The sequence below is a fragment of the Biomphalaria glabrata genome, chromosome 13, assembly GCF_947242115.1.
Source record: "Biomphalaria glabrata chromosome 13, xgBioGlab47.1, whole genome shotgun sequence".
Lineage (NCBI taxonomy): Eukaryota > Metazoa > Mollusca > Gastropoda > Planorbidae > Biomphalaria > Biomphalaria glabrata.
The window spans coordinates 2,195,231-2,217,077 of NC_074723.1; the positions used below are offsets into that span (position 1 = coordinate 2,195,231).

At 36.9% G+C, this 21,847-nt stretch overlaps 2 protein-coding genes across 6 annotated transcripts in view; one reads left to right on the forward strand and one right to left on the reverse strand.

The window, feature by feature from the left end:
• The window catches only part of LOC106079323 (uncharacterized), a 42,893-nt gene extending 31,287 nt beyond the window's left edge, over positions 1–11,606 (forward strand). The window contains exons 3-5 of one of the 2 annotated variants that reach the window (XM_056008729.1): positions 905–1,094; positions 2,390–2,484; positions 7,222–11,606. In XM_056008729.1, the coding sequence (XP_055864704.1) occupies positions 905–1,094; positions 2,390–2,484; positions 7,222–10,359 (3,423 nt within the window). In that variant the 3' untranslated portion in view covers positions 10,360–11,606. The remainder of the gene's footprint in view (positions 1–904; positions 1,095–2,389; positions 2,485–7,221) is intronic. The other variant, XM_056008730.1, reaches the window with a different exon arrangement.
• Positions 11,607–14,993: 3,387 nt separating this feature from the next.
• LOC106055879 (short transient receptor potential channel 7-like) overlaps positions 14,994–21,847 on the reverse strand; it is a 141,328-nt gene continuing 134,474 nt past the window's right edge. For 3 of the 4 annotated variants that reach the window (XM_056008497.1, XM_056008498.1, XM_056008496.1), the window contains 3 exons: positions 21,353–21,431; positions 20,138–20,337; positions 14,994–19,316 (listed from right to left, as the gene is read on the reverse strand). In XM_056008497.1, coding sequence (XP_055864472.1) covers positions 19,098–19,316; positions 20,138–20,337; positions 21,353–21,431 — 498 coding nt within the window. In that variant the 3' untranslated portion in view covers positions 14,994–19,097. Of the gene's footprint in view, positions 19,317–20,137; positions 20,338–21,352; positions 21,432–21,847 lie in introns of those variants that run through there. The other variant, XR_008774432.1, reaches the window with a different exon arrangement.

Sequence of the window (21,847 nt, forward strand, 5' to 3'; positions counted from 1 at the left end):
GTAAGATTTTTAGACTTTTGGTCTTGGAGTGTTGGCCAGTAGTATTTACTTTCTTGTCCCTGCTCCTGGCTCCACAGGCAGAGATAGAAGAACCACCAGCTCGCTTGTGTGGGCTCCTTCGAGGCGGAGAGCCCGGCCCCCTACCTGCGCGGCGGGATTCCACAGGCAGGACGCCACATCTATTAGAATCGTTACTGAACTCCAACATAGATGAGGTTGCGTGTCAATGTGTTATGCGCCAGGAGGCCCATTGACTCCGACTTCAGCCTGCTTTTCTTTCTGGGTGTGCTCCCATAGCCTTTGATCAACCAAGATCATCTGCAAGGCAGCAGGTGTTTATTTTCGGAGTTTTCTCTCCTAGATGAACTGCTATCCCTAGCTAACGGGTTTCATCTACCCGGGTTTAGAGTTAGAGCGCCCTATACTCGCTTTTTGCAATCATTTCCCTGGATTTCTGAGATGTTTTTAGTAAATATTCTAACCACTGGAATACTTCACCTCATCCTCCATGACTGCAAACCAGTTGGTCCGCGGCTGTTTATTTGCTATTCACAGCTAACCCTTATATCTAAGGGTCTTTCCCCTATCCGCCACCTGGGGACGCGCTTGGTAGAAGGTGGTAGCTCCCCCAAGAGTGTGCGTCTAAATCAGCGGTTCTCAACCTTTTAAGCTCGGCAACCCCTTTCTACAATCCTCACTTAGCCGCGACCCCTCCCCCCTTACACACACACAGCAATGGAAGAGTAGACTATAACAATCCATATTTTCGATGGTCTTAGTCGACCCCTGGCAAATCGTCAATCGACCCCCCAAATGGGTCGCGACCCACAGGCTGAGAACCCCTGGTCTAAAAATTAAACGGTAGACGTAAGCCTAGTTTTAAATATTTCTGTTATCCCTACAGGTGGCACAGTTCGTACAGATGATTCAAGACTATGACCGTGTTTCCATGGAGACGACGCTACTCTATCTTCTTCTAATAGAGGCTTTAGTAGTGCCGCATCTGATTTGGTTGCTAAGCGACAGGTATCGCCATGCTGCCGCCTATACGTGGAAAGTATTTGTCCAAAGAGATAGCAGCTATAGAGAGGAAGGTACAGTAACTCTATTTTTTAAATATTTTATTTACTATCTTTCTAGTCTCCCCTTGATCAGGACTGTAATTTGGCGTTGTTTATAGTATGTATTTTATATTAGTAATCAGGTTTCAAATTTTCTTTCTTGACTACACTTGATTTGATAGGCCTAATTAACATAGTCAGCTAGAATTAGAAAGTGAATAAAAATTTAAGTAAAGTTCCCCTTTCAGACCTTGCGATTTATAGGGCAGATGATGTAAGGGTCATCTGTTTCTCTGGTCAGCGAGAGTTTCATGTGGCCAGCACAAAGACCAACAGTCTTTACTTTCCCCAACTAATGTCAGGTACCCAGCTGGGTGGAGTCAAGAGGCGCCAAAAGATCCCAAAATTAAAATCAGTCTTCACCACGATTCAAAACGGGACCCCCAGTTCTTTAGCCAAGCATCTTACCACTCAGCCACCGGGCCTCCAGAATTTTAAAGTAATAAATTTAAAAAAGTTTTTTAAAAATTCAATTCCTACTTTTTTTGAAGCTGATGTTGTTCCATAATTTCTAATATTTTCATTCACGATTTCAAGGTACAATACCTAAAAGCAAAGAGTCATTATATAGAATTACTTTTGAATATTTCAAATGATTCTTGGGAGTTTACAGTTGCTGTCCATCAGTAGTGACATTAACGTAGGCACAAGACATTGCAAAATCTTCAAATGACACCACACGGTGCGCAAAATTTTCAAGCCAGTATTTTGATTTATTCAACTCCCTATTGAACACAAGGAAACTCTTGAATCACGTGCGGGAATTCACAGTGTGACGTAATGTGCCAAATCTTTTCATTGACAGAAACATTTTTTAAAAGACTTAAGCCAAATTTAAATTCAAGATGATAAAATATCTCCGAAAAATTAAAACGGTCAAACCAGAGTTCTCCCTGTGTAGCCAATGAGCTAATAATTTTTATACCCAAAGATTTACACAAACTGTCAAATGTTTAGGAAAGCCTTTAGAGCCGTTTTCATAATGCAAGAACTTTTTTCTTCCAACTTTTTAAGACCATGAACAGAACACAAGCTAATAATAGGAATTGTAAATGGGAGACAATACACATATTTATTATATTTGTTTGCAAATTTAACTTAAAGTTAAATCATTTCAATATCAAACTCTCAACAAATTGTAGATTTTAAAGCATTGTTCTTTTGATAGCAACTGTGTGTTGGTAACAAAGTGATGTGTGTGACCACATTCACAGTGACACTGAGACCTCAGGAAGCTGGTAATCATTTTATTGCCTGTATTTTTTCAGATGCGGCCTCATGTGTACTCCAGGCTTTTAGATTCCAGGTGAAAAGTTCAAGTCCCAGACGTCACGCTAATGGATCTGGACCACCGAAGGTAAATGTAAGTTTAAAAAAAACAAACTATAATGAATGATTGATGTATTCAGTCATGTGGTCTGGTTAGTACGTGTATGCACGCGATACGTTTTAATGTATTAGAAATCTCATTTAACTCGAGAAAGCTTGACAATTACATTAACACTGTCAACATTTCACACTTTTAGCATCACATTCTTCTACAGACTGACACTTATACCATCACACACTTCCTACATCCTATATTTATGCCATCACACAATTCAAGCACCCCACATTTATGTCATCCCATATTTATACCATCCCACACTTCCATCATTCCACATTTATACCATTCTACACTTCCATCATCCCACATTTATACCACCCCACACTTCATTCATCCCACATTTATACCATCCCACACTTTCACCATTCCATATTTATACCATCCCACACTTCCACTGTTCCACATTTATACCATCCCACACTTCCACTGTTCCACATTTATACCAATCCACACTTCCACATTTATACCATCCCACACTTCCACCGTTCCACATTTACACCATCCCACACTTCAAGCATTCCACATTTATACCATCCCACACTTCCACCATTCCACATTTATACCATCCCACACTTCCACCGTTCCACATTTATACCATCCCACACTTCTATCCCATAATTATACAATCCTACACTTACACCATTCCGCACCTCTACCATCCCACACTTTTATCGACACATCTATTTTTTTATCCCATCACAATTCTGTCATCTCACTTTTCTACTAGCCCACACTGCTACCATATATTGTTGATCTTATTGATACCGAAGTTGTCAATACTTGTTGATCTTATTGATACCGAAGTTGTCAATACTTGTTGATCTTATTGATACCGAAGTTGTCAATACTTGTTGATCTTATTGATACCGAAGTTGTCAATACTTGTTGATCTTATTGATACCGAAGTTGTCAATACATGTTGATCTTATTGATACCGAAGTTGTCAATACTTGTTGATCTAATTGATACCGAAGTTGTCAATACTTGTTGATCTTATTGATACCGAAGTTGTCAATACTTGTTGATCTTATTGATACCGAAGTTGGCAATACTTGTTGATCTTATTGATACCGAAGTTGGCACCACTTGTTTATCTAATTGATACCGAAGTTGTCAATACTTGTTGATCTTATTGATACCGAAGTTGGCAATACTTGTTGATCTAATTGATACTTAAGTTGTCAATACTTGTTGATCTTATTGATACCGAAGTTGGCAATACTTGTTGATCTGATTCTGAAGTTGGCAGTATTTGGTTAACTGAGCTTCGCAGTTGGTTGATTATCTGTACATGACGACAACTCAAATGCGCAGTAATTAATTATTCAATGATTATATATCTTATATAATACAGACGTTACTTCAAAAAAGAAGATGATTACGTCCTACGCGTCATGCATTTAGTCATGCATATTAACCAATGACTTAAATTCTGCCAAGTCACTGGTTTTCCTGGCTAGCTCAGGCAACCCATTCCATGCTCTAATAGCACTAGGGAAGAAGGAGTATTTGTACAAATTTGTCCTAGCATATGGGACGAGGAATGTGCCTATTGGGTTTGATAGATCGATTTTAGTTGCCGAATCAATGAATAATCTGATTTCGGTTTGGCCAGGACATAGTTGAAGATGACAACTTAGTTTATGCTGGATTATATAAAATGAAGATGTAAAATAATGAACATGGACATGTAGGCCTATAATTAACTCTTACCCACCAGCTATATGCATCTTATACTGTAAGGAAATAAAGTAAACCATTTTAAAGAATTAATAAAACACTGAATCATAACTTACAAATACAAAAGCACAACCTAATAAAATAGTAAAAAAAAAATCAATGATAAAGGCTTATTTTTTTAATTTTATACGCTAGATCCGCTGTACAAAATCGCTCATTCTTTCCTAGTGTCATTAGAGCATCATGGGATGGATAATGATAAGTTGCAATGATGTGTGTCTGATATGCATTCGCTCGTAATAATGATGACAATGTCTTTGATACCATAGATTATGGATGAATGCAGTATTTCACTTGGTCATGCAAACGCATTCGCTCCTGTCTTTATGTAATCAATAGTAGGCCTATTAGGCCTATTACTAATGCTAGAGGCCTACAACATTTGGGCGTTGCATATTTCATAATTTGCTCGTTCTGTTTGTTTTGTTGTGACGTCTGTCAGTCATGTGACCTTGTTGTTCTGGTGTATTCAGATACCATCATTGTGGTCTGTAACATGATCACATCAGGAGTAAACATATTTTGGACTCGTTCAAACGAGACTGATTTCTTTTGTCATTTGAGCCAGTGTAGAATATTGTGCGCATCGGTGTAGCATTAAAACAGGGGACCTAATCAATGTTCAGCAACCTTCACAAGTCTAAATAATCAAGAGCTAGGCTTCTGTAGAGGTATCTTTGAATGCCGATGTAGTTTATAATTAAAGCCCTTCAATAAAACTGCAACACTTTCTCGGGCTTATAAACTAGACAATGAATCGGCACTATGTTAAAGCTGATCGAACTTTTAATGAATGTATTTAAAAAAACAAGCGAAATTCAAATACTTTAAAAAAAAAAAAAGCTTATATTAAGTGTAGTTGAATCAATTAGTTTGAATCTGCTATGTAATTATATTCGTAATAGATCTAGACCAGGGGTTCTCAACCTGTGGGTCGCGACCCTCTTGGGGGTCGATTGACGATTTGCCAAGTGTCCCCTAAGACCATCGAAAATATAGATTGTTATTGTCTATTCTTCTATTGCTGTGTGGGAGGGGGGTCGCGGCAGAGTGGGGTATTGTGAAAAGGGGTCGCCGAGCTTAAAAGGTTGAGAACCGCTGATCTAGACTAACAACAATAAATCTGCGCGATTAGAAATATTTTTACAATTGTTTTTGTTTAGCGCTATTTCATGCTTTAAGCGTTCTCAATACGCTATGATCCGATCACTTGTCTGGACCAGTTGGAAAGGGATGGGGTGGGGGAAAAAGAAGGGGTTATCTGGATTAAAAAAAAGGAACCACCTGAATTCAAACTTGAGGGCTTAGGCCTCCTCAAGCCTATACGGTGACCACTGTGCCAGGGAGCAACTTATGAAAATTTGCCGTCACCGTTATTTACAAACTTTTCTTTCTACAAACAGTAAAGGAAGACTAATTAAACTTAAATTAGCTTTTCAGTCAATTAAAATTTACCAATAGTTAATGAATTTTAATTAATTTGTTTTTAAGTGATTCGTTGGCATGTAAAAGAACTAATTGTGCGAAATTTCAGCTTGATCCGAGATTGGGCTTGGGAGAAATAAAGTGGCCAAACTTGTTTACCAGACAGAGTGAATTGATTTGCTGGATGGCTGCCTGGTCGTGCGGTTTGCACGCTGGACTGTCGTTCAGATTTATCGATGGTCCCGGGTTCAAACCCTGCCCGCTCCCATCCCCCGTCGTCCTGCGGGAGGTTTGGACTAGGAAGTAACTATCTTCAACTCTGAAGGAACATCCGAAACATGTCAAACATTTTACAAACAAACAAACATTTAAGCTTTGTACAAAAAGACAATTATCTTCCTTGCATATGCTCACAACACTATATGCCACTTTCTTTTGGGGACAAATGTTGTGTGTGTTTAAAAGGGGTGGCGGAGTGGGCATATGAGAGAAGATTTCCGAGCCGCCCCAAGGCGCTCAGAAAACAACAACTGAAGTCGAGCTCCGACAGTCGGGAGAAAGAACCGCTGGATAGATTCACACGAAGAGTGTGATAAAATGAAAAAAAAGGAATTAAATTAACATAAATAAAGTATAGCTTTTATATAGCGCTACTTTCATGCTTATAGCATGCTCAGAGCGCTTTTGGTCCAATCTAATTTGTGGACCAGTGGGTGAAGGGGGTATCTTGGAGAAGGTTTTTCCGTGCTGCCTTAACATCAGCTCAGTAAACACAACTCTGCACGAGTCGGGTGTCGAACCTCGAGCCCCCTTCATAGCCAAGCCAAGTTCAAGCGCACTTAGCCTCTCGACCACGCTAGACTTTAGTAATAATATTATTTACAGTCTCGCGTTCACGAGTCGTCTGTCCCAACACCGAATGACGACAATGCCACCTATGTTGCATCATTCACAAACGATCGCTAACCTCTTCCCAACGTCACCATAGAAACACACACACACACACACACACACACACACATTGCGGATGGCACATTAACCTGAAGTAGAAAGTAGGGAGAAAATGCTGCGGCGTCTGGTGATTACAGATGTGTATCAAGGATTGGCCTCTTAAAGCAGGATGTCGAAACAGAGGCAGTCATCATAGAGGTGAACTCTGGCGTCATTTCGACCTCACTGGCATTGTGGAAAGTAGCAGATGGCCTCTGAATAAGACAGTTGGAGAGCTTTCACAAAGGTTTCGGGACACATATTTGAGACCCATGGAAAAACTCTTGCAGAGGACATGCACAGCAGACGTAAAGACTACCCACCCCCGGCGGACAACGGCTTTGTCTACATCAGATGTGGAAAAATATGTAGGTCGCAACTGGGCTTGTGAAGCCATGTGAAACACTGCAACTATCTTTAATCTTTGTCGTTGAATCATTGCCGCTATTATTATTACATTTAGCATTTTAATTTGAAATAAAGTAAACATCTTAAAAAGAATATCTATTCTGTTGTTTTAGCGATTGAACATTTATGTAACTTTTATTTTTTCTGCAGGAGAACGGTAATGCAACCAGCATTGATGAGAATGAACTGAGTATGATTGCGTCCCCTGGAAACAACTTGGGCCTTGTCAATCATCAGCGTTCCTCTAGAAATCAGCAAGGCTCATCGGACTCCACAAACGGCCGTCTGAGAACCATAATGACCACTGACCTGGACGACGGGATGACCGTCATCACTCACGTACCAGCCCTACCCTCTCCTGATCAGGAAATCCATCTTTACCAGACCCTGATGGTCCCTGGTCAGGCGGAAGCAAATGGGATGAAACCAAAAGAAGCGCCGAAAAAGTCACCCAGAAATTTTGCTAGTAACAGTAAGAAGCTGAAGGTTAACGGAAGTGCGAGCTCGCCTGCCCTTGAATTTCCGCAGACATCATCTGCAGACGTCTCAAGGTCACCGTCCTCGAGTTCAAGACAGGAATGGAAAGAGAAAATGAAGAAAAAATATCTTCCTGCAGTCTTGTTAGACAAATCGGCAGACGATATAGCAATCTCTTCCAAATCTTTTAAAGGTGACGAAATGCATGAACAAAACGTTTACACGGATATTGACATTTCTTATGAAGCTGCCCTAAAAAAGGCGCCAGTAGTGCATTCTCCAAGCACGGAGAGTAACTACTACATATCAAGTGACTATCACTATTCCTATTTGGCAGATTCGGCGACGTCTGCAACCCTGAAGAAACAGATGTCCTCCCAGGACGATGGCATGTATGAATCGTGCGACATTGTTAGCGTTTTGGGTGACACGCAAGCTACACAGGAAACAGTGGTTGCTGAAGACATCTACGCAGAGCCAATAAAGAACTCTTCTGGCAGCGCTTCTGGTGTCGTTTCTACGTCCATATCAGCAAAACACCCTGTCGACGCCTATGATAGTTCAGTTACTAAAAATACATTTTATTCAGATGTAACAACACTGGGTTATGTAAACGCTGGGTTCGAAGGTCATCCTGACTTAACTAGGTTCAAGAACAATGTTATTGCTGTTGAGTTTGAGGAGAGGGAAGATGAGATTCTGGCAGCACTGCAAGCAGAGAACTCCAAGGAGGTGATTGAATCAACAACGACTCTCAAGTCTTTCATCAGGAGAGACAATTACAGGAAATTTCTTCCCTACACAAATTTAATCATTTCAAGTGTGGACGTGGAAGAAGAACAATCTGTTGAAAGTCGTGATACAGAAACGAAAGTAGATATTGCTTCTACAGGAGAAAACCAAAGAGTGACAACTTTTGGTGATTTTCCAGCTGTTTCCAAAAAGCTAAACGGTAGTGACATCCCTTTGACACACCAAGGCGAAGACGTCAAAACGGCGCACGAAGATAAGGGAAGCAACTTACCTCACGACGACTATAATCGCTTGGAGACAGTCAGCGGTACAGAGATGTTGATGTTGAAAATGAAGAAGGTGAGACAGGCTATTGCCATGGATTCCACTGACGACTCAACTTACAGTGGGGACAGTTCCAACGACTGGTCATCAGAAGTCAATGACCAGTCTCAAGCCCAAGATTTGCCTTTCAGTGAGAAGGTTGACAATAAATCAGATAACTCTCTCTCCAGCGTCGCAAACAATCTGCATCCAAAATCTCATGTCATTGATGAGAGTCTACTGGATACCTCTGACGCTGTGAAAATGCCTTCAGCTAAAATTCATTCTAATTTTCATCTTCATGAAAATGCTATTGAAAACAAAACTTTGGAAAACAATTCCGCTTCTTTTTCTGACCTACCAGTTAAAGCAACGCAGAAATCGAAACAAGCAAATTATTCTAGTAATCCATTCTTAAGAGAATCATTTGAACAAAGCATGCAATCGTCACAGTACAGCACCAATGTTAACAGCAACCCATTTTTCAGCTCAGACGACATATTTATTGGTCCAGAGTTTGTTTCAAGTTTTCCAAGTTCAACAACTTTGGAAAGTTCCAATGTAAACTCAACCTCGACAGCCAGACCAAAACCAAAACGACAGAGCAGTTCTAGACCAAGGCACACGTCTTCAGAAGATGAGCTGGATTCCATCTTTGACGAACGCGAGGAGGTGTTTCCTGGCTCGTCCAAGAACCCGTTCTTTACTTCCAAAGTAGAGGATGTTGATACAGCGCAGAATGAAAGCGACAGTGACGCTAGCGATAGGTCGGTGATCATTAAGCCTTACGGCAGGCGAAGGCCAGCATGGATGGAAGACCCACTGATGACAACCAGTCAAGGGGATTCTTATGCAGACCTTCCCACGTCAGAGTCGGATACGGACACTTTAGGAGATTCAAACCATTTTTCTACTTTCTCCATGACAGTGACAGATGACAGCTCCCATGGCGTCGTTGAGTACGACTTTGACGCTGTGAACATTGGCGGGGTGAGTAACAATAACCCAAACACGGTAAACTACTTACGCGCGCTCAAAGCCGCTCACCCCAACGTGGTACAGTATCAATTTGATGAAGAAATTGAGCGAGGATTTGAAGATGCCCTAGCCGTCAACTATGCCTCCTCACACAGCCTTTCCTTTGGTGGGTTGGGCTTATGCTTTGAATCCATCAAAGAAGAGCCAGAAGAATCCCTTTCAGAAAGCCTCACCAGCCTGGACGGTGTGGAGCTGGACCCGAAAACAATTTTCAAGACCCAGGCGGTGGTGTCAAGGCCGCCGTCCAGGGCGAGCATTACAAGTCCAAGTCTTTCATACCCATCTCAAGAGATTTTTCAAGAGAACTTCGAAGAAAGTGCAACTAGCTTCCTCCCAACGTTCGAGCGTACATCTGCCGATGGAAGCGATGACGTCATCTATAAAACTAATGGAAACACCACCCCGCCGAAGCCCCCCTTAGATCCCTGGGGATTCGCTCTTCCCGTTGTCTCTCAGAGACAAGGCATTGCGTCTCAGCCTTTTAGGTTTTCTGTTGACTTTGACGAGGAGAATGGCGACATTGAACGTGCAGACGACATAGTTACGTCATTGGCCTTAGAACCGGAAAGGACTAACCCCTTCAAACAATCCGATTGGGCTAATGAATCTCAAACAAATCCTTCACAGGGCTCTATGGGGAATAACTCGTTAGGGCCAACACAAGCAAAGGATCCTCCTACTCCTATTAATACATCGATCAACTCGGCCTACTTTTGAAATACTTAATGATATTGAGATTAGTGAAAACTTTAAAGATAATTGTTGTAAGTATTCTAATGGAAATAGAGACATGACATAATTGCGTTCATTTGAAGGATATTTTTAAACTGTTATTCTAACACACCTACCATTCTGCTTTCATTCATTGTAATCTACCTGCAATTAAATTATCTTCTTTGTTATAATCTAATGTTATCTTTTTTTTTCTTCACAAGTTGTTTGGGTATAAGATAAGATGTCTATTAATTGCTTCTCTTGCCCTTACGTTGAAAACGATGATGTGATGTAATTTATTAATTTATTTGATGACAAAATGTTTTAAAAATACAATTAGTTAATACTTCCTAAGACTTCAACCTACATTCTGTTTAAGTCTTTATGTGAAGGTATGTTTATATATATTTGTATATATTATATATACATACAAGTGCATTTGTGAACATTTTGTAATCACAAAAGAACATTTTTTTTTACCAAGAAATAGCAGGTTAGGATTGATAAGATTTTGTGTATAAGATGAAGGAACACCTGTAATTTAAAAAATAAAAAAACTACATTTATTAATAGGATTTGACTTTGCATAACGTCCATATTAGAACATGGAAATGGGGATACTTATGTACAGAGCTGTGTTGTCATTTTTTATAGTTAGGAAGAGTTTGAATATTTAAAAATATCTTGTTCTACTTCCTATATTGCCCCCTCTAAAGGTGCTTAAAAATACAAAGAGCTGAGGGACATATGTAGTTTAAAACAATTTGGTGGGATATGGTCTTTGGCTTAACAGTTCTTCCAACTAGTTATGCCCTTGTCCAGATAGGTTTGCTTTGCATAAAAGTTTCTATTAAAAAAAAAAGGTAACAATTTCCTGCAGCATCATCTTTTGTACAAGATTAAACTCTGTTATCTCCCTTTTTTTTATTTTTATGTACATATCTTGGTTTAGGATGTGATGTTTTTAATACAGGTAATTTTATTTTTGTCACTAGCATAAAAATGAAACTATTGAACACAAGATGACTTAACAAATACTGAAGTTCACATTTGACTGTAGTCATAGTTAGGAGATAGTTAGGATGGCTGCCTGGTCGTGCGGTTTGCTCGCTGGACTGTCGTTCGGATTTATCGACGGTCGAGGGTTCAAACCCTGCCCGCTCCCATCCCCCGTCGTCCTGCGGGAGGTTTGGACTAGGAAGTAAACTATCTTCAACTCTGAAGGAACATCCGAATTATGTAAAACATTTTACAAACAGATAAGTATACCTCAGGATTTCAAGTCCCAGTTTAGAGTTTATCTAGTTTTATTAGTTGACCAAAGTTTTCTTATAATGTTGATAGGTACGTTGGCGTAAATGAATATTTAGATTTTAGTTTTTTATCTCTGTTTGGTGGTACTTTCAATATTGTTTCGTTTCTTCAGTTTTGCAATAGTTTTTTGTTACGGGTTGATTTTTCTTGTAACCATTATTTTGTTCAGCCAATCAGGCTGTAGATTACATAAGAAACGTTCAAGCCATGTGTGTTCTTTTTAAATGACTTGATTTACTACTAAGACTAAGACCAAGACCAAGACTGCTTTATTGATCCTTACGGAAATTTGTTGTGATTACAAGGACTCGTTTCTCATATAAAGACAACACCAACAGAAAAATACACATAAATACTACAGACAACATAAAGAGTTCATTCAGCGACTACACACAGGTATCTTGGTGCATTTCATGTTCCCTGATCAATGATTGGCGGTGCTGCTATGTAGTGAAAACATTAGATAGATATAGATCTGGATAATATTCAATCTGGATAGTGCTGGATCCCAGAAAGCCTTGTTACTTCAACTTGAGATATATTTTTAAAAAATATGAGGTCACCTGGTAGTATGACAATGTTATGCACTCTAGACTGCTGTCTGTGTGGTCCTAAGTTCTAACCCTATACCAACCATCTCCTGTTGTCCTGCTGTAGGTTTGGGCTAGGATGTAATTATCTTCAATTACGAAGAAACATCCGAAACATTTCAAAATAACGAAAGACCTTTGCGCTTTGAGCTGTCGCCACTAAGGTCCAGACTTCATCTCTCACCCTATTACTATCATGCAGGAGGTTTGGGCTCCATCTAATCTCATATGTCCCATGACTTACATAGCGGGGGGGGGGGGGGGGGGGTACTTTGACAGTTTGCATAATCAAATGCCTCCACTTTTCCCAGTCAGCATCTTTTTCTTAGCAGAATATCAAGAGATGGGTGGGACCATTCTTTTACTTTTCCAGCCATTTTTTCTTCAGATAACCCTTTCTTTTGTGCATGCTTCATTTTTTTTTTCATTTTTTAAATTTTTGTTTGGACTCTCTGTAGAGGGTATAAATGAAATTTGTAATAATGAATGTTCTCAATTTTATGTTTCATTTATTGCTGATTTTCTCAAATTGTCTTATCAGCATTCGTTGCTAATTTATTTCATTTACATATCAATTTGTGCCAGATATTTAAGCCCTTAGATAGCTTTATATATATAAAATATATGGTTCTATATTTAATGTAGAGCCAAAAGGTCAGTCATATTTAAAAAGATGTAATCTAGCTTTACCTAGAATACTTTATGTCATGAGACACTTTGTGGTCTATCTTATAATTCTAATAAGCATTGTCAAATAACAATAGAGAGTAGGCCTAGACTTTTGATGTCAATTGACTTTAATTCATTTAAATTACATATGATCTACAGTAGGCCTTGTAAACATCCTTTTTATAATGATTTACAAAAAATAAACTAGTTAAAGTGGTCAGTTCTGGGACCAAATTTACTTTCCATAAGTATATATATAAAGTAAATAAATTTCTCTTTTCAGCAAACCATTTTTATTTTCCACAAATAATGTCTGGTCTAAACATTATGTCTAAACCCATTAGAGCCTGGTGGACTCAGAGGGGCTTGAAAGATCCCAAAATTAAAAATACTAGAATATGAACCCAGGACTCTCGGTTCAGAAGTTAAGTTTATGACTAAGCCACCACACTGCCATAAATATGTATATGTTGACCATAAAACTGAGATGGAAACATATTAAACATATACAACATAACACATATTTACACACATACACATAACATAATGCATATTTGCGAGTAGGTTTTAGGCTTTCAAGTCCCTAGTAAGATTTATTTAGAATCTCTAAATTCCTGCTAGGCCCTATGGAAGTTTCAAAGTTTAATTTTAGAACTTTTGCAGGTCACTGATGATCTAGCAAAGTAATTGTAATTAGGCCTACATCTATAAAATGTAGAATTTAACTTAATTTAGTTAGAATTTAACTTAAAAGTAACAGTTTGAACCAATAGACAACAACTAAGTTATTTAAAAAAAAAATTATATTTGATCAGATGTTCTGTTTAAATAATTTAGTTCCTACATTACATTTCAAATATATGATTTTCACAATTACTTTTATAATTATTATAAACAAGTTAAATATATCAATATATATATTTATTTATTATAATTGTATAAACATTGCTATCCAATGTGTCGTAAATACAAAGAAAATTTTTTTTATTTGTTTTAAAAATATCATAACAATAAAAAAAAATAATTTTATTAGCAATGTCTGTTTTTTTTTTATCCCAATAAGTCACTTGAAAATATGTTTTGTGTTTTAATTCTATTGGCCTGTCATGTACCTAAATGTAATTTCACTTGAATCTTAACTCTTTCTCTCCGTAATTATTTACCACATTCTGGTGGAATCGACGTTGGTATAGTCTGTTAGGAGAGAAAGAGTTAAGCTACTGATCGATGTGACAATGTCATCAAGTACCTTTTTCTTTACTTGTGTAGGTCAGTGCGCTTGTAAGTTTTTTTTTTTATTTCATAGCCTCTCATCTTGTTAAACTCCATCATTTGTCTTGACAAGTGGTTCAAATGTTAGTTTTTAAACAATGATGCCTCCCCCCCCCCAATGTTACTTTTTTAAACAATCCCCCCCCCCCCCCAGCCAAAAAAGTATTTTATTTGGATGTGTTCATTTGCTCCCACCAGTGGCAGAAAATCATAGATGGCTTAAAGTTGCTTGCATGCTAAATGGTTTGAAAGCAGACAAAAAAATATTTTCTGTGTTGTAGCTTTCACATTGGATGAGATTTTTTTTCATGACACATCTAGATATTCCACATTTTTTTTTTAAATTTCAACTATAAATTATAGTTAACTCATAAAGAGACAAAGATAATAGCACAATTCATAACCCATATGATAGGAAAATTCATACAAGTGCTCCTTCTTTTTTAAGTACTATAAGGGCATGGAATGGGTGGCCTTAGTCAGTCAGGAAAACTATTGAAAGCTGATTGAAAGAAGGGTGAAAATGCAATGGCACCTGATGATTACAGATGCCCAACCTGTGACCACAGCTGTGTATCAAGGATTGGCCTCTTTAGTCACACAAGAAGTTGCAAAGGGAAAAGGTTATGTCTTGAGATTTAAAATGCCACAGATAGAGATCATCTTATTTCTAGGAACATTTTAACTTTTAAGATAGTAACTGAGACATTCATGCTTGATTTAAAGATAATGGTATTCTTGTCAGCAGGTAGTAGTGATACTATTCATAGTTAAAAGAAGCCAAACACAATGTAATCAATAATTGTGTGTTTATTTCTGAAATATATATAATTGTCATCACAACTGGCAATGGATAAAACAGTGCTTCAAATGTTAACATTAATACCAACATTTTCAGTTGACATCAATTGCTTCTTAAGAAAATGTACAAAAAGATATAAAATGATCCGTTTGGTCAGTAGTACATTTTTTTTTTTGGTGTGTTATTTTGAATGAGCATAAAATCTGATGGTTTAAGTGACCTAGTTCTAGATGCTGCCAATTGTGTCGTGCAAGTTAATTCAACACTGAATATTCATGAACTGACAATGGAGACTTAACAAGCTCATAAAAAAAATGCAATAATACTGGATCTGGATGAAGTAAAAGTTGGTATCATGAGAGAGGTTTGACATTGGGGCTTCAAGTACAACTAGAGAGGCTGAGTGAGGCATTATGTTAAAGATGAAAAAATAAATATATTTAAAGATATAAAATCACATTTTTAACATAAAAATAAATGTCGCATCACAAAATTTTACGTTCAATATTTGTTTTGTTTTACTAAAAATTTCTTTAGAATTAATTATTCCATAGAAGCCAAAACCTCCAGTGGGGATGATGGAGGGTAAGCTTTGAGCCTGAGACCATTGAAATTATAGTCCAGAGCACTACCACATGACAATATTAACATTTCTTTGGGGGGGGGGGAGAAGACTTGCTAATATGCTCCAAGCTCATCAGGCTGAACAAAGTTTATAATTCAATATAATGAAACTTAATTTAAAGTATACTGAAAAAAAAGAAATTCTGATATACTCTTAAATGAGATGGTTTCACTTACGAGAACCTTTGACCCCAGGCTTGCTTTAGAGTGATACAGGTGAAGGACTGTGTAAAACAATTGCATCATAAGTAATTGAGTATTTATAATAAAAATATAAAATGTGGATGCTGAGATCAAAGGTCTTTCTGTAAACAAAAGCTAATACCCACTTTCAGTCTGTGGCGTTATAGTCAACTTTAAAGGTAATGTATCAATATTGTAAAACTTATAAACTTGGTGAATGCTGTAGGTACTCTGCCATAGGTACTTTCATTTAGGTACTCTGCCATAGGTACTCTGACATAGATACTTTGACGTAGGTACTCTGACGTAGGTACTTTGACGTAGGTACTCTGACGTAGATACTTTGACGTAGGTACTCTGACGTAGGTACTTTGACGTAGGTACTCTGACGTAGATACTTTGACGTAGGTACTCTGACGTAGGTACTTTGACGTAGGTACTCTGACGTAGATACTTTGACATAGGTACTTTGACGTAGGTACTCTGACGTAGGCATTTTGACTTCAAATTTTCTTTGTGAACTCTGCATCCATTCTTGTTCACGATCAAAATGATCTTTTTAACACTAAATCGTGTGTTGCGTTAACACAGTCATATGGATAAAAATACATTCTCAAATAGACTTTGTTTAAAAGTATAAGTTAGTGATACAAAAAGACATCCATTTTGTTATAAGAGACATAGAACAAAAATATATGTTTATTCATGACAAAGTTTACCTGTTGTGGTACGCATATCTAAGATGATAAAAGTAAATATGTATTTACTTTTTATTATCATTTTCTATGCTAATTACAACAGGTAACTGATGACTTTCTTCCTAAGTTAGGAAGTACTGTAACAAAACTGTAAATTAAATTAAAAGACACTAGTACACCAATTGATAGAAATATCCACATATAAAAACTATAACAGAATCTACAAATAGAGCCTTGTCATACAACATACACAGACTATACCAAAAAAAAATTAAACTAATACTCTCAAATTTTAATAACAAACTGATTCATACTTGTACGAAACAAATATGAATAATTAAGAAAAGGATAACTGAGATTATGTTAGAGCATGGCTTTAAATTTATGGACAAAAATAGAACAGCAGTCTGGATACATTGGTACAATTTGAAAACAATTGTCTACCTTAATCATCACAAATACAAAACATCTGTCTTCATACATCATAAAAAATACAGAACATCTGTCTGACTACATTATCACAAGTACAGAACACCACAGTGAATACATCTTCACAAGTACAGAAAATCAGCCATCATACATCATCACAAATACAGAACATCAGTCTGACTACATCATCACAAGTACAGAACACCACTGTGAATACATCTTCACAAGTACAGAACATCAGCCTTCTTACATCATCACAAACACAGAATATCAGTCTAAATACATCATTTACAAATACACTAATATATACATAATACTATACAGTTTTACTTCTGATTTAAATATTGAAATGTAATTTCCTGTCTTGTAGTTGGCCTCCAATCCACATTAACTCATCATCAGTGAAATAAAACCTACTTTTACATTATAATTCAATCAAGTCAATAACAATTTTTCTTTTGAAATCAATTTTTCAGAAGTCGACTCGGAGTAAAGAATTTATAATAAAATAAAACAAACTTGGCTAAATTTTTTCCATAAAAAGAATTGACAATAAGATCAACAGTGCTTTAATCACAACATCACAACAGAATTGTAATCTGTCATTGGCTAATCCATGAAGTGTTAAGTTTAACTGCTTGCATTATTTTACCTTATATATTACAGATGTTACTTCAAAAAAGAAGATAATTACATCTTATACATTTCGTGTGTCATCTTACGCATTTCATGTGTCAATCTAGTCAATGACTTAAAATCTGCTAAGTTATTGGTTTTCCTGGCTGATTCAGGTAACCCATTCCATTCTCTAATGACACTAGGGAAGAAGGAGTACTTGTTCAAATTAGTTCTAGCGTTTTGAATAAGAAATGTGCCTCTATCTTTGCATCTTTCTGAGTATTTCATTAGGTTTAGTTTTTCTAGTTGTAAATTATGGTTCAATGTTTTGTGTATTATAGCTACTTTACTTTTTATTCTTCTATCCTGACATCTCTCTATCATCTTATCTTATCTTATATAATACAGACATAACTTCAAAAAAAGATGTTTACATCCAACATGTCAAATATCTAGTCATGCATATTAACCAATGACTTAAATTCTGCCAAGTTACTGGTTTTCTTGGCTAGCTCAGGCAACTCACTCCTTGCTCTAATAGCTCTAGGGAAGAAGGAGTATTTGTACAAATTTGTCCTAGCATATGGGACGAGGAATGTGCCTTTATCTTTGTGTCTTCCAGAGTATTTTATTAAATTCTGTTTTTGTATTTGAAGATTATGGTTCAGTGTTTTATGTATAATTGGTTTTGAGTCTTCTCTCCTTAAGGCTTTCTAAATTTAGTTATTTTACTAAAGGTGTTACTCTAGTCAAATGTGAATATTCGTTTGTTATAAATCTCACTGCTCTATTTTGTGCCTGTTCCAGTCTCTTAATGTTTTCTTGAGTTGAGGGGTCTCTAAGTTTAGTAATTTAACTAATGGTGTTACTCAAATGCTCTAACTAATTACCAACTCAACAACCTTATAAGTCCTAGTAAATTGCTTAATTTATTTTTGATTCTTTAAATTTAAAATCACACAAGTTACTGAATGGTCTTTAAAAATAAAAGGAAAGTGGTAGGTTGCTATGGCTATTCTTTATGAATGTCGCGTTTTGAATGAAGGTCCATCGAAGACAATGATATGAGAGAGAGATAACTGGTTCATGTAACAACCTATTTTCTTTATAAAGAAACAAAATTACTTTGACATCGTGAGTGATTTACACTACATGCACAATATAGTCACTTAAACCAAAAGCTTTAATCAAAAAATTTCTTGCATTTCCGACACTGGACTTATAATCATTGTTTAAAAACAAAAAGTAAAAACATCACAATGACACAGATATTTGTCATATAAAGAGTGTAGGGAATGCAAATAATTCATCAATTCTTCCAACATCAGTATGTGAATGAAGTGTGATACGTACTTTGATCATTCTCCCTTAAGCATTTCAAGTTTCATATAGAGCTAGATAAAGGTGACTGTGTGCTCAAATGGCTGTTTTAAAACTCCAATCTTTGCTAGGATTTAAACCATTAGACATTTACTCACTTAATCACCACATCATTTCAACACATACGGCCAATACATTTTAGATACAATGATTTGTTTACATCTATTTTGATCTAGAAGGTGATGCAGGTGCTGACCCTTGACCTTTCAAACCTTGTAGTTTGTCCACTTGTTGGGATAGCAGACGTGTGCTCTCATCCAGTTTCCTCACCAAAGTACCAACTCTGTGTTCCAGCACTCTTTCCATTTGAATACGTTCTGAGTCCATCCTGGACAGTATCTGTAGTTTGGCTTCATCTAATAAATGAGCATATTTATCTCCCTGGAAAAGATAATTTTCTTGGTATTAAAAAAAACAACAACTCACTAAGATGTGACAAACACTACGCTTTGGGGTGAATGAATAAAATACACATTTTATTTTCTCTTATCTAGGTGGCCAGAAGGCATGGTGGCTCAGTAGAAAGGTGCTTGGCTTCCGAGTTCGAATCCTTGCAAAAACTGGGATTTATATTTTCTGGATCTTAGGGATCCGCTGAGTCCAATCAGCTCTAATGCACAGAAATGGATGACCAGCAGATGACGAGGTCTGAAAGGGATAGCTTTTCATTATATTTAAGTTTTTTAAAACTAATTACAGAATTTTAAAAAAAGTTCCCCTCTCAGACCTTGCGATCTATGGGGCAGATGATGTCAAGGTCATCTGTTTCTGTGGCCCATGGTTAATGAGGGTGTCATGTGGCCAGCAAAATGACCAACCGCCGTTACTTTTCCCTAACTAATGTCAGGTACCCATTAGAGCTGGGTGGCCTCAGTGGCGCCCGAAGATCCTGAAATTAAAAATCCCAGTCTTCACCAGGATTCGAACCCCAGTCCCTGGTTCGGAAGTCAAGCGCTTTACGGCTCAGCCACCGCGCCTCCAGACCAACCCCTTTACTTTTCCCCAATTATTCTCAGGTACCTATTAGAGCTGGGTGGACTCAGAGGCACACTAAAGATCTCAAAATTAAAAATCCCAGTCTTCACCAGGATTTGAACCTGTGACCCCCTCATTTCAGAAGCCAAGCAATTTACTACTCAGCCACCATGCCTCCGATTAGAAAATGAAAACATTTTAAAATAGCACAAGTTATCCCCCCATACCTCTGTTGTCTTTCTCCCAGAGAACTCCACAAATCGGTCAAGGTGCTCTCTTTGCAAGGCTTGAGATTTAGTTCCATCACTCTTCACATTATCCACCTCTCTCTCCAGACGGCTGACTTTGAACTGAATCTCATCAAGACGTTTATCTATCTTGACACCCATCCTTTCGACTAATCTCTTTAACATTTCTTCACTGGAAGCTGTTGAGTGGAAACAATAACAGATTGAGATTGTTACAATGGAATTGAGTGGTTAAATTTGTCTTGGTGGTTATAAGATGTGATATCTGATGAGCCAAATCCCAATGTGTGCCATGCATTTTTGCTTAACTGGACAAATGACAGAAATCCTTTTTATGAAATAAAATATTTTAAGCGTTTAAGTAGAAACCATGAAAAGATTGAACACACGTTGTATATCAATCAAAAATACACTTTATAATTAAAGATTTCATTCTTAACATCAAATTGGATATAACATGAAGCTTGAGACTTTAAAACTTTGCCTGGTCATGTGGTATATGCACTGGACTGTCTTTCAGACTTGTCGATGGTCCCAGGTTCATACCCTGCAATCCCCCCTGTTGTCCTGCGGGAGGTTTGGACCAGGAAGTATAATTATCTTCAACTCTGAAGGAACATCCAAAACATGGAAAACATTTTACAAATTGCTTTTTTTTTTACAATGAAATGAGCTTTTTCAATATATAGTTCAAGATATTCTGCTACAGTAAATGAATTATCTTTTTTCTTTAATAAATTCAACTATGTAGAAACTAGAAGCTACTTTTGAACTGATATGGTAACAACTTCCATTGCCAAACACTAGAAATGTAAAAAACTCTATATCAGACTATGTGCTCAAGTGAATTTGTAAACCTTTGATTTGTGTAGTTCATTGAAGTTTAAGTCTTTACAAACTAATACTTTCACAATAAGACAATTCATTTGTTGAGTCACCAGTGAAAACTTCTGTTGATATAAGAAATTGGCTTAGTGCCATGGCACAGTTAGTATTGAGTTAAGAATGTCATTGTAATATATTTGTTATGTGACTTTAAGTGCTCAGTGTAAAACAATCCCATAGACATACAATTTTAAAAATCTTACCATGGCACAGTATTGAGTTAAGAATATCATAGTAACATATTTGTTATGTGACTTTAACTGCTCAGTGTAAAACAATCCCATAGACATACAATTTTTGAAATCTTACTTTTTTCTCCATCTTCTCCTTCAATTTTCATCCGTTCAACATGCCGGACGTAACGACGGACTAATAAGCACATCACATCCTGGAATAAAATCCAAAGCCAATTAAGTTCCACAATGTGTTTAGTCAAGTTGATGGCTGATTTGGTTCTTATAGAAAATTGAAATATTAATATAAAAAATATTAGGTACGCTAGTGTCTCTTTTTTTATTTTTTGTGCAATTAGTTTAAAAATATTTAAACCAAAAAAATTTTTTTTACAATTTTGTATTTATGAGCTCTTGAGGGCAAAAAATCAAAACTACTAATATAAAGCATTTTAAAATATTAATTTTCATTTAAAAAAATAGCCTAACAGTATTACTTTAACAGAATAACTTTAACTATTGTATGTCCACTTCTATATGATGTAAACTTAAACAAGTGACCTAAAAAAAACAATAATTAGAGCACACATTTTTTGGGTTTCCACTGATCAAAGAGGATTGTGTATCCTAG